Source organism: Ailuropoda melanoleuca, chromosome 7, assembly GCF_002007445.2.
Source record: "Ailuropoda melanoleuca isolate Jingjing chromosome 7, ASM200744v2, whole genome shotgun sequence".
NCBI lineage: Eukaryota > Metazoa > Chordata > Mammalia > Carnivora > Ursidae > Ailuropoda > Ailuropoda melanoleuca.
In genome coordinates this window covers 25,381,586-25,393,971 of record NC_048224.1, presented here as the reverse complement: position 1 = coordinate 25,393,971, position 12,386 = coordinate 25,381,586, and the positions used below count along the sequence as shown (strand labels likewise).

The 12,386-nt window shown below is 55.3% G+C and overlaps 1 protein-coding gene across 6 annotated transcripts in view; it reads left to right on the top strand.

Moving 5' to 3' along the window:
• TLN1 (talin 1) overlaps nt 1–12,386 on the top strand; it is a 31,704-nt gene that overhangs the window by 8,516 nt on the left and 10,802 nt on the right. For all 6 annotated transcript variants that reach the window (XM_034664095.1, XM_019799314.2, XM_019799313.2 and 3 more), the window contains exons 8-33: nt 341–401; nt 1,039–1,143; nt 1,702–1,857; nt 2,610–2,711; nt 2,876–2,952; nt 3,187–3,367; nt 3,549–3,662; nt 3,779–3,887; nt 4,118–4,326; nt 4,481–4,579; nt 5,581–5,748; nt 5,929–6,223; nt 6,780–6,946; nt 7,742–7,870; nt 7,993–8,109; nt 8,190–8,303; nt 8,495–8,629; nt 9,011–9,139; nt 9,513–9,615; nt 9,737–9,945; nt 10,299–10,418; nt 10,626–10,823; nt 11,019–11,158; nt 11,328–11,421; nt 11,525–11,614; nt 11,730–11,852. In XM_034664095.1, the coding sequence (XP_034519986.1) occupies nt 341–401; nt 1,039–1,143; nt 1,702–1,857; nt 2,610–2,711; nt 2,876–2,952; nt 3,187–3,367; nt 3,549–3,662; nt 3,779–3,887; nt 4,118–4,326; nt 4,481–4,579; nt 5,581–5,748; nt 5,929–6,223; nt 6,780–6,946; nt 7,742–7,870; nt 7,993–8,109; nt 8,190–8,303; nt 8,495–8,629; nt 9,011–9,139; nt 9,513–9,615; nt 9,737–9,945; nt 10,299–10,418; nt 10,626–10,823; nt 11,019–11,158; nt 11,328–11,421; nt 11,525–11,614; nt 11,730–11,852 (3,544 nt within the window). The remainder of the gene's footprint in view (nt 1–340; nt 402–1,038; nt 1,144–1,701; nt 1,858–2,609; nt 2,712–2,875; nt 2,953–3,186; nt 3,368–3,548; nt 3,663–3,778; nt 3,888–4,117; nt 4,327–4,480; nt 4,580–5,580; nt 5,749–5,928; nt 6,224–6,779; nt 6,947–7,741; nt 7,871–7,992; nt 8,110–8,189; nt 8,304–8,494; nt 8,630–9,010; nt 9,140–9,512; nt 9,616–9,736; nt 9,946–10,298; nt 10,419–10,625; nt 10,824–11,018; nt 11,159–11,327; nt 11,422–11,524; nt 11,615–11,729; nt 11,853–12,386) is intronic.

Genomic DNA, 12,386 nt, shown 5'->3' with positions numbered 1-12,386 from the left:
CGTGGCTTGCTTAGCTTCCTACGTGCATGGTCATCCTTCTACTGAGCTCCTCTCGGTCCCCCGTGGTAGTGCTCTAGACCCTCTTTCCTTCAGGGACTGAGCCTGCAACTCAGGCTCCCTCGGTTCCTTTCCCTGTAGGAAGAGACACAGGCTGCACTCAAGAGCTCATGCTAGGTCGTCTCGATTTCATGGATAATCCCGTCTCTGGTCCCTCGAGCCTTCCATCTCCCCAAAGATAACACTGTCCTAGACATTTCCTCACACCCCCAGTCCCACAGTCCATGGCCCACATACCCCTGATGCTGTCCACTACATGCTGACCCTCCCTTTTCTGGTATAGCCTGAAGGACTTCCTGCCCAAGGAGTATGTGAAGCAGAAGGGAGAGCGTAAGATCTTCCAGGTGAATGGGGGTAGGGGAAGTGTTGGGGATGCCCTGGGAGCTTTGCTGCTTAATCCTACTGACTGAATGGACCCCAGCCCCTTCCTTGTTTCTTCCCACCCTGCTTCCACCCACCAAGCTGCTCTCCCACCTCTCCTGTGCCAAGAAAACAGAAGACCTGGGCCTTTCATCTCAGCTCCATCACTGCATTTGATGTGGAATTCAATTCAATATTCTTGTTTTCTTTTCTTTGCCTCTAACGTGGGATGACAGTACCTGCCCTGGGTAGGATTGGTAGGAGAATCAAATGAGACAGTATGGCTGAAATTACTGTGAAAAGTATATCTTTGTACAGATGTGTTATCCCCACTTCTTGAATACTCAGCCCAAAAAGCCTTCTATCTGACCTTCTAGTTATCTGTTTATGTCTCTAGAACATCTGCAAGTTCTCTAACTGTATTCCCTGAATTGTCGCTTGTGCATATCCTTTGTCAGCCCCCAGCCCGTCACCCTCTCATTTCTCATATCCTGCACCCCCTAACCTTTCCTGTGTCCCCCACACTACGCTCCCATTGTAGTTAACGTCGCAACTCCTGATCAGTGACACTGTCTAGATTCCCACATTTGCTAAATGTTTTGCCCCATTTCCTACTCTAAGGCACACAAGAATTGTGGGCAGATGAGTGAGATCGAGGCCAAGGTGCGCTACGTGAAGCTAGCCCGTTCCCTCAAGACATACGGCGTCTCCTTCTTTCTGGTTAAGGTGGGCTACAGAGGGGCGCCTGGGTGGCACAGCGGTTAAGCGTCTGCCTTCGGCTCAGGGCGTGATCCCGGCGTTATGGGATCGAGCCCCACATCAGGCTCCTCCGCTATGAGCCTGCTTCTTCCTCTCCCACTCCCCCTGCTTGTTCCCTCTCTCACTGGCTGTCTCTATCTCTGTCAAATAAATCAATAAAATCTTTAAAAAAAAAAAAAAAGGGGGGCTACAGACCCTTCTCACTGTCCTCCTTAATTCCCGCTCTTATCCTCTCCTCTCAAAGTCTGGCCCTGCCCTTGGTCACATTTTCCATTTTTCATCCCTACAAGCCCATTCTCTGCCTTGCTCTGACCTTGTGAAAATTCGCCCTGTTGTCAGCCCTCTGCCACCACTTGGCTCCCAACCCTGTGTTTTCCCTCAAGGAGTTTGTCCTGGCTCCTTCCTGACACCCTGTTCAGCTCTCCTGCGCTCCTCAGCACCCCCTTGTGGTCTAGATCTGATCTGCTCATTCACTCCTCTATGTGACCTCTGGCCACAGCACCAGTGACAACCTCTGCCTCACAGGAAAAGATGAAAGGAAAGAACAAGCTGGTGCCCAGGCTTCTGGGCATCACTAAGGAGTGTGTGATGCGAGTGGACGAGAAGACCAAAGAGGTGATCCAGGAATGGAGCCTCACCAACATCAAACGCTGGGCTGCCTCTCCCAAGAGCTTCACCCTGGTGAGTCTGGGGGCCCAGCGGGGAAGGGGCTTTGGAATTTCCAGGCGGGGACAGCTGCAAAGGTCTCTCCCCTCCCTTGGGATAGTGCACTGAGTGTGACTCCAGAAAAAGGGGAACTATGTAACGATTACAGGACCATGGGGATCAGAGTAGAGGAGAAGCTTTCCTGGAGAGAATTGATGCTTAAATGAAATAGTCTTTAAAATCAACAGGATAGAACCATCACCAGCAAGCCGAGCTCACAGGAAACTTGGGGAGAGGGAAGAAAAAGGTGATAGAAAAAAATAAGCCTCTTGTCTTTCAGCAGCAACTATATGATAGTTCCCTCCCCCCAGCTTTATATTTTGGTGTGCTGGATTGGAAACTGACACCGCCTTGATGAAGTGCCCAAGTGAAGGGACAAGAACTTTGTAAAGGCTGTTTTTCCATTTTGGATACTAGTGCTAACCCTTAGCTGTCTTTCAGTGAGAAATGTGTCTTCCCAACTTTATTATCAGAGGGAGAGAGAAGAGATTTCATGAATGGCATGCATGTGAAACTATGTAGCACAAAGACTGCTTTTCAGAAATAAAGCGGTGCCCTCCAGGGAGGAAAATAAAGAAAGAGGAAATTGAAGAAGGATGGGCTTCTCCTTAGAGGGCTTTTGGCAGGCAAAGCCCCCTCACCAGCTCATCCATGGGGCTCCCATCCTACCCTTTTCCATCCTGGGTAGATGCGGGCTCTCCCACCAAGCCCCCACCTTGTCACCCTAGGATTTTGGGGATTACCAAGATGGCTACTACTCAGTACAGACGACGGAAGGGGAGCAGATCGCACAGCTCATCGCCGGCTACATTGATATCATCCTTAAGAAGGTGCCCACCCCAGCCTTCTCCTTACCCTGCCTCACCTTCTATCCAAGCTGGTCCTTTCAAAGTGGGGACCCAGGTTCTGGAAAAAGGCTGACTAGGGGAAAGAAGAAGCTGCCTTTTCCCTGCCTCTCTTTCCTTTAATTGTTGTTCCTTTTTCCTTCCTACAGAAAAAAAGCAAGGATCACTTTGGGCTGGAGGGAGACGAGGAGTCTACTATGCTGGAGGACTCAGTGTCCCCCAAAAAGTACGAAGGGAACTGGGCTGATCCCGTCCATCAGGGGCAAGGACGGCAGGGCCTATCTCCAACGACTGCTGAGGGGTGGGGAATCCCTAGGACAGTTCTTTAACCAGTCATATGCTCTCATGAGACCTCACGCGCCCCCCCAGACCACAAGACCTGCAAAGGTAGTAGAGCTGGGTGGGAAGGGGGTGAGACCGCAAAGTCCTCTGAGTGCTGCCCAGGGTGTCCCTTCTCTAGGTCGACAGTCCTACAGCAGCAGTATAACCGGGTGGGAAAAGTGGAGCACGGCTCTGTGGCCCTGCCTGCTATCATGCGCTCCGGAGCCTCTGGTCCTGAGAATTTCCAGGTGGGCAGCATGCCACCGGCCCAGCAGCAGATTACCAGTGGCCAGATGCACCGAGGACACATGCCCCCTTTGGTAAGAGTGCCTCTGCTGCCACCACGGTACCAGGCCTTTCTCCCCCTGTCAGCTGGGCCCAGCCAGGAGCTAGGCAGTCTTTTCCCATGTCCCTGTTTGTATTCCTATCCCTAGCCTCAAGTCCTCCTTTACCTTCTCTTGCCTCTAAGCATTCCCTATTTCTCCAACCCTTGTGTTGCAGACGTCAGCCCAGCAGGCACTCACTGGGACCATCAACTCCAGCATGCAGGCTGTGCAGGCTGCCCAGGCCACTCTGGATGACTTTGACACTCTGCCCCCTCTGGGCCAGGATGCTGTGAGTATGGGAGGGAGGAGAGGCCAGCAGTGCTGAGGCTGGGACTCCCCAGAGGGAATGGGGTTAACCAAACCAGGGCAGATCCTGAGCTTTGCTTCTCTCTCTCTTTCTCGCAGGCCTCGAAGGCCTGGCGTAAGAACAAGATGGATGAATCAAAGCATGAGATCCACTCCCAGGTAGATGCCATCACGGCCGGCACTGCCTCCGTGGTGAACCTGACAGCGGGTAAGCCAGACACCGAGCTCTCTGTGTGGCAGGGAGGGGGAGGAAGAGCGCGTGCAAGCATGAGTGTGACTGGCTCTGGGGGGGACCACCCCTTGACTCATGGAAGAGTCTGCATGCGTGTATGTCTTTCTCAGGATGTGTGTGTGACTAACGCCTCTGACTGTGCGCCTCCCCCGCCCATCGTCTGGCCTGCCCACCTCTCACTCCTGCTCCTCTTCCTCCTCCCTCAGGGGACCCTGCGGAGACAGACTACACAGCAGTGGGCTGTGCGGTCACCACCATCTCCTCCAACCTCACGGAGATGTCCCGCGGCGTGAAGCTGTTGGCCGCCCTGCTGGAGGACGAAGGCGGCAGCGGCCGGCCCCTGCTGCAGGCCGCCAAGGGCCTCGCCGGGGCGGTGTCCGAGCTGCTACGCAGTGCCCAGCCAGCCAGTGCTGAGGTCGGGGGCCACGGGCTGCCACTAGGGAGGAGAGCCCAAAGGAGAAGGGGGCAGTCCAGGCTGCGGGGTGGTGGCGTGGGACCTGGGGGCATGTAGGACCATGGGCGCGCAGGCAGGGATTGGGCAGCTTCTGACCGGTGTCCACTCTCCACAGCCCCGTCAGAACCTGCTGCAAGCAGCTGGGAACGTGGGCCAGGCCAGTGGGGAGCTGTTGCAGCAAATTGGGGAAAGTGATACTGACCCCCACTTCCAGGTTAGTGACTTCCGCCACCTTTAGAACATAAGCTTCTTAGAGGTCATCTCTGACCCTGAATCTAGCTCCTACTCCTGGTACTACAAATTGACTTCTCAGAGCCGATCTGAACCTCTGTTTGCAGGGGATGACACTGGGAACCTCTAGTCCCTTTTTGGGGGGATGAGAATTCAGAACCCCTGAGTCCAAACTAAATCTACTAGTTCACCCTTGGCTGATTAATATTTTGTAGCCGCCTGTCATCTTTTCCTTGTCTTCCCCATGTATAGCCCTTGTCCCAAGTTAACATCTTGAAGCCCCCTCCTTGCCACCCTGAGGACACTGTTCCTCTAGCTACCCCTTCCCCACCCCATGCCAGTTTCCTCAGCTGACTCATCATCCTGGATTTCCCACGCAGATATGTGCACCCAGAGGGGCTGGGGCTCGATCTCCCCCTGATTCCCCCACGGTAACGGCCTCTGGCCTGGGCCTTCCCAGCTTTGTCCTCTCTGAGCCGCATACACTCGCTCTGCACCTGTCCCCCAGCCTCCTTGGGAAACAGAACATGCTGGCAGATGGGGAGGCATGTCACAGGCAGGGCTTGGGACGTGGGGTCAGGGAGGGTTGTACGGGGTCTCGCACTCCAGGGTGACTGCTTCCAACCAAGACTGAGAAGGAATGGAGGAAGGAAGCTGGGGGTGGGAGGGACCCCGAGAGGTATCTCTCTCCATCCCATTGTAACAGCACCGCCCCTCCCTCCCCATTGCCGTCCGAGTGTATCCGCCTCATGCATTTCTCCCTTTGGTGTAGGCTCTGTTTCTTTTGGTGTAGGTTTGTTCCTCGGTGAGGGTTCTGTCCTACTGGGCGCTCGAGGCAGGGGCTGGGGGTAGCTTCTGGTTGCTTCTGCATACACTGTCCTATGATCGGAGTCAGTGGGAATAATGAAACAGCTTACGCCTCTGAGAAGGGTCCATGGATCCCAAGCCCGATCTCAGGCCCTGCTGACAGTTGTTTCCTCACAGGACGTACTAATGCAGCTAGCCAAGGCCGTGGCAAGTGCTGCAGCTGCCTTGGTCCTCAAGGCCAAGAGTGTGGCCCAGCGGACAGAGGACTCGGGGCTTCAGACCCAGGTCATTGCTGCAGCAACACAGTGTGCCTTGTCCACCTCCCAGCTGGTGGCCTGTACCAAGGTGAGCCCCAGAGGTTGCACTAGCCTGTGCTGAGGGGTGATGGTGCCGCACACGAGAGCCTCTCGTTTCACCTCTTCGGCTCCTCCTTACCTATCCCAGTGACTGTCGCAAACACCACAAACACCCCACCTCACGACTCCTTTCTGTGGCCTTCATCTCTCACGCGCAGTTTGCCCGCAGGTGGTGGCACCTACAATCAGCTCACCTGTCTGCCAAGAGCAACTGGTGGAGGCCGGACGCCTGGTGGCCAAAGCCGTGGAGGGCTGTGTGTCCGCCTCCCAGGCAGCCACAGAGGACGGGCAGCTGCTGCGGGGGGTAGGAGCAGCGGCCACAGCTGTCACCCAGGCCCTGAATGAGCTGCTGCAGCATGTGAAGGCCCATGCCACGGGGGCTGGGCCTGCTGGCCGTTATGACCAGGCCACTGACACCATCCTCACCGTCACCGAGAACATCTTCAGTTCCATGGGTGATGCTGGTAAGGACACCACTCCTGGGAAGACAGCGAACCCCAGTGAGGCTCCCTGAGCCCAGTGGACATTCCCTTGCAGACCCGCCACCTCCCCCTAAGGACTCAGCACAGTAGGCTAGGTGTTCAGTCTCTCTGAAACCTCCAGTTTGTCCTCTGTAAAGCAGGAACATGATCCCTGGTCCGCCTTTGGTGTGTTTAGAGAATGTACAGAAGTCTGCACAAACACAGCTGGAAGTTGGAAGGTGGCATTATTAAGAGTTAGCCTTCCCCACTGCACCCTACCCGCTCACCCCTGAAAACCTTCACAATGGGTATCTTATCCTCTCAAGACTGCTGAAAATACCCATTAGAGACTGTCTTCCTCCCCATGTGAGCCCAGTGGGGAATCTCCCTCTCCAAGATCCTAAACTCAAAAAACAACTCCAGGGAATCACTTTGAGAACCTTTGTCTCTCTTTAGCTGGCCTCAAGAGCAATGTCCACCTTGTCTGCACCCTTTTCCCCAACCCCTGTCCCCCTCACAGCGTCTCTGGCTTCCTTACTTGATTGTGTCCTGTCCTCAGGTGAGATGGTACGACAGGCCCGCATCCTAGCCCAAGCCACCTCTGACCTGGTCAATGCCATCAAGGCTGATGCCGAGGGGGAGAGTGATCTGGAGAATTCTCGCAAGCTATTAAGTGCTGCTAAGATCCTGGCTGATGCCACAGCCAAGATGGTGGAGGCTGCCAAGGTACAAGGCCTTCTGTGCAACCACCCAGCCTGAGATCTGAAGGAAAGATCCAGATGGTCACCCTTTCCTGAGGGGAGAGACCCAGGAAAAGCAGGAAATACATGAGAACAGATAGAAGCGCTCAGGAAGTAAATGCACCCCAGGCCCCAGGCGGATGGCGATCCAGACTTCAAGCCAGAGTGCTTGCTAACTGAAAAGGCAACCATGCCCTTTTTTTTCCCCCAAGTCCAAGGTCTGCTGTCCTTACTTTCCTCTACTTTGCTGCCTGCTTTCTGGTCTCTCCTGGGAATGCACAGAAGCATTCAGTCCTTGGGGTTCCCCTGCCAACAGTGCAGAGAAAGACAAGGCAGGGGGACTCAAGGTGCAGAAGACTGTCAGGAAGAAGCCAAGAGGCTCTCATACTCCCTGGGCTCTGGGGATTTTCAGTTTGCAGGAGTAGCCAGATCCCCTGATGTGGTTTTTGAGATCCCTGCTCTAAACTGTGTTCTCCTTGTCCCAGAGAGCCCTCCTCACCCCCATTTGCTAGTGGCATTTTGTGAGGAACAGGGAAAGACACATGGCTCCTCCCCCCAAGAGGGAAAGAAGAAATAATTCCACCTGAAGAGGGTCCAGAGGGAATCCAGGGCCCCCCTACACTTCCGTTTTGCCTGCCCGAGGCAGCCCATATCAGCTGTGGTGACCTTTAGTGTGGATAGTTAGAAATGACTTCAGAAGGTCTGAGTCTGGAGGGGTCAGCAGAGCTGCTTTGGGATCCACGGGGACGCTGAGTGATGACTGTCTTTCCACTTCTCTCAGGGAGCAGCCGCCCACCCTGACAGCGAGGAGCAGCAGCAGCGGCTGCGGGAGGCAGCCGAGGGTCTGCGCATGGCGACCAATGCAGCTGCGCAGAACGCCATCAAGAAGAAGCTGGTGCAGCGCCTGGAGGTGAGGCTGGGACGTGAGCCAGGAGCAAGAGCGTGGGCACCGTGGGAGGAACGACGCCGGGAGGGGCCAGAGACTGAGTGGGGGACCGCCTGGGGCTTGTCCTAACTACTCTGTCCTCACAGCACGCAGCCAAACAGGCTGCGGCCTCAGCTACACAGACCATCGCTGCGGCCCAGCACGCAGCCTCCGCCGCCAAGGCCTCTGCCGGCCCCCAGCCCCTGCTGGTGCAGAGCTGCAAGGTGAGAATCGGTGGGAGGAGGGAGACTCCCCCCGCCTCCGGTCTGTGGTGAGGTGGCTCTCGTGACGTTTTCACCCACAGGCTGTGGCAGAACAAATTCCGCTGCTGGTGCAGGGCGTCCGAGGGAGCCAGGCTCAGCCTGACAGTCCCAGTGCTCAGCTGGCCCTCATTGCTGCAAGCCAGAGCTTCCTGCAGGCAAGGCACCCTCTCCCACCTCTCAGACAGGACCCTTCCCACCCTCTGAGTCTCCGAGCTTGCCCACAGTTTAAAGCTCCGCCAATAGCCTCCTTCCCAGACGGAGCCACAGCACTCGTCGTGTCCTAAGCATCATCAGTCCCTGTACCCAAGCAGATGGTACATTCATCTGCCCGCCTGTTCCCCAACAGCCAGGTGGGAAGATGGTGGCCGCTGCGAAGGCATCAGTGCCAACAATTCAGGACCAGGCTTCGGCCATGCAGCTGAGTCAGTGTGCTAAAAACCTTGGCACCGCACTGGCTGAACTTCGTACCGCTGCCCAGAAGGTATGGGAGCTGGCTGGCTTCGGGATGTGAGGGTAGGGGTGCGTGGGTGCCACGGTTGGTTAAGCATCTGACTCTTGATTTTGGCTCAGGTCATGATCTAAGGCTCATGAGATCAGGCCCCGTGTCGGGCCCCACGCTCAGCACAGAGTCTGCTAAAGTTTCTCTCTCCCTCTCTCCCTCCCTGCTGTGCGTGCAAGTACATGCACATGCTCTCTTTCTCTCTCAAATAAATAAATCTTGAAAAAAAAAAGAGAAAATGAGGATGGAGTTCTGGGATGATGGGGGTCTGCAGAATAACCTAACACAGGGGTGACTGTATAACCTGGGGCATCGGTGGGACACAGCAGTACCTCCTGTACCCAAATCCCCTTATCGTTGTAGGCTCAGGAAGCATGTGGGCCTTTGGAGATGGATTCTGCACTGAGTGTGGTCCAGAATCTAGAGAGAGACCTGCAGGAAGTGAAGGCAGCAGCTCGAGATGGCAAGCTTAAACCCTTACCTGGGGAGACCGTAAGTATTCTTCATACCTCATTCTTGGGCGCCTGGGTGGCTCAGTCGGTTAAGCGTCTGCCTTTGGCTCAGGTCATCCCACGGTCCTGGGATCGAGCCCCACCTCAGGCTCCCTGCTCAGCGGGAAGCTGCTTCTCCCTCTGCCTGCTGCTCCCTGTGCTTGTGCGTGCTCTCGATCTTGCTCTTTCTCCGTCAGATAAATAAATAAAATCTTCAAAAAAAAAAAAAACAATCAAATCCTGAAGTTTTCTTTCCCACCTGCACTCCAGAGCTGCCCAAAACCTTCATTTAAACTGCCAGCTGATCCCAACTAGCTTCTCAAGTTCCCATTTCCCAGTTCTTTCTGCCCCTGAGTCTCCCACTTCATCCCTAGATGGAGAAATGTGCCCAGGACTTGGGTAACAGCACCAAAGCAGTGAGCTCCGCCATTGCCCAGCTGCTGGGGGAGGTTGCCCAGGGCAATGAGAATTACGCAGGTATGTGGACAGGGCCAGGAAGGGGCTGGGGAGCAGAAGCTGAAGGAGGGATGGAGCTGAGAGAGGAAACCACGGGGATCGGGCCTGGCGGTAAAGGCACCTTTTCCCTTCATCTCCCCAGGGATCGCAGCTCGGGATGTGGCAGGTGGGCTACGGTCACTGGCCCAGGCCGCTCGGGGTGTAGCTGCCCTGACGTCAGATCCTGCAGTCCAGGCCATTGTGCTTGACACAGCCAGCGATGTTCTGGACAAAGCCAGCAGCCTCATCGAGGAGGCGAAAAAGGCAGCCGGCCATCCAGGGGACCCTGAGAGCCAGCAGCGGCTTGCCCAGGTTAGCTCTGGGGAAGAGGCCACTTCCACCTACAGCTCAACCTGACTAGAGCAAAGTCTCATCCGCACTGCTAGGCCTGTTCTCAGGCCTGCTCTTGCCAGCTCCTGTCTGGATTCCACCCTTTCCCTCAGTCTTGGTAGGAGTGTCTCAACCTGAGGCAGGGCCTAGCTGAACACCAGGTTCGAGACAGTTTGATCACTATCACTTGATACCCTAACTTAAGCTACACACCCCCTTTCCTCTTCACTTTTGGAGGCAGTAGAATGGTTTTTTTCCCATGTCCCCATGAGTGGAGGAGGAACTCTCCCAAATTGTTTCCATTTTGGCAACGCCTTTCCCCTTTTCCACCTCAGGTGGCTAAAGCGGTGACCCAGGCCCTGAACCGCTGTGTCAGCTGCCTGCCTGGCCAGCGAGATGTGGACAATGCCCTGCGAGCAGTGGGAGACGCCAGCAAGCGACTCCTGAGTGACTCGGTAGGAAGACCAGGAGTGTGGGGGGCACGTAGGGGCTGAAGAACTCGAAATTTCTCCTTCCACCTCTAGACCTCTCCTTGACCTTGACTTCCCAGATTTACCCCCTTTTATTACTCCCAGGTTCTGTGCCCACCTCCCAGCACTCGACTAAACTCTCCCTCTCGTCGCTCCCTGTGCTCACTTCTGACTTTCTCTCCAACCCTGCAGCTTCCCCCCAGCACCGGGACATTTCAGGAAGCTCAGAGCCGGTTGAATGAGGCTGCTGCTGGGCTGAATCAGGCAGCCACAGAACTGGTACAGGCTTCTCGGGGAACCCCCCAGGACCTGGCTCGAGCCTCAGGTCGATTTGGACAGGACTTCAGCACCTTCCTGGAAGCTGGTGTGGAGATGGCAGGACAAGCCCCGGTATGAAAAGGCACAGGGTCCGACTCAGCAGTCAGGCGAGAGGTGCCCGTGTGACTGCTCAGTCCTCACCTCTGCCTGCCTCCCTCCCCTCCCCAGTCTCTAGCAACATTTGAGTATCTGGGACAGAAGAGCCCTTTTAGAGACAGATAAGAAAGGACTGACTGGACAATGTGTTGACCTTTTCGCCTTCAACAGAGCCAGGAGGACCGGGCCCAGGTCGTGTCCAACTTGAAAGGCATCTCTATGTCTTCGAGCAAACTCCTTCTGGCTGCCAAGGCTCTGTCCACGGACCCTGCTGCCCCCAATCTCAAGAGTCAGCTGGCTGCAGCTGCCCGGTAAATAGGAGCTGGGAAGCCCAGCCCCGCAATGTTGAAGAGACTGGGGAGGGGACGTTTCCTGAGAAGTCCCAGCTTAGGAGTGGTTACACACGAAAGAGAAATAGACACTTCCCATCCAAGAATGATGACCTCTGCATGCATCCACTCAACCTTCTGTTCCTCCCAGGGCGGTGACCGACAGCATTAACCAGCTCATCACCATGTGCACCCAGCAGGCTCCAGGCCAGAAGGAGTGTGACAATGCCCTGCGGGAATTGGAGGTGGGCACTTGGCAGGCTGAGTGGTGTGGAGGCTGAGGAAGGTATTCTGGGTTTGGGGGTGAAGGTGGTGTCTTGAGTCCTGCTTTGTCCTCCCCCTGTACAGACAGTCCGGGAACTCCTAGAGAACCCGGTCCAGCCCATCAATGACATGTCCTACTTCGGCTGCCTAGACAGTGTGATGGAGAACTCAAAGGTAAGTGAGGGCAAGGCGCCCAGGAGGGCGGAGGGCAGGAAAATGGGACAAACCAGGGGCTCCTTTGCCCCTCCGAGGACAGGGATGGACTCTCCTACTACCCTCTGTTTCTCAGGTACTGGGTGAGGCCATGACTGGCATCTCCCAAAACGCCAAGAATGGGAACCTGCCAGAGTTCGGGGAGGCCATCGCCACAGCCTCCAAGGCCCTCTGTGGCTTCACCGAGGCAGCTGCACAGGTTACTCCCCCGCACGGTCCCTGGACGGTCCCCTGCTTTCCCTCCCCTGCCTCCCTAACAGCCTGACGCTCCTGTAGATAAGAAGTGATGTTTGCAAAACCAGCTCTATGGAAACTGGATTTCTTTTCCTCCTCCGTGGAGATGTTTGTCGGGAACCATAGAATACCAACAGTTCTGGTCGCTGTCACCCCTGAACCCCTGGTACCTTGGGTTCTGATGACATTGTCCAGTCATGGGCCCTTTTCCAGCCCTGGCTTTCTTGGTATATGCTAATTAGCATATGCAAGCCCTTCTTCACATTAACTATCACTTTATTAAAATAGTACCAGTGACTATATTTCCAGCTAATTGAGTCACCACTTAGCTTTGCCTTTTTATGCATTTATGAATATAGAACAACCTGTTAGCGGTGAGAGTACTTTGCTTTAGTACTTGAACCCTTAAGGCAGACTGGCTTGACAGTTCATCTCGGACTGTTTCCCTGAAAGCCTACCAGCCTGCTCCCTCAGTCTCTCCTACCTTCCTTTGCCCTCT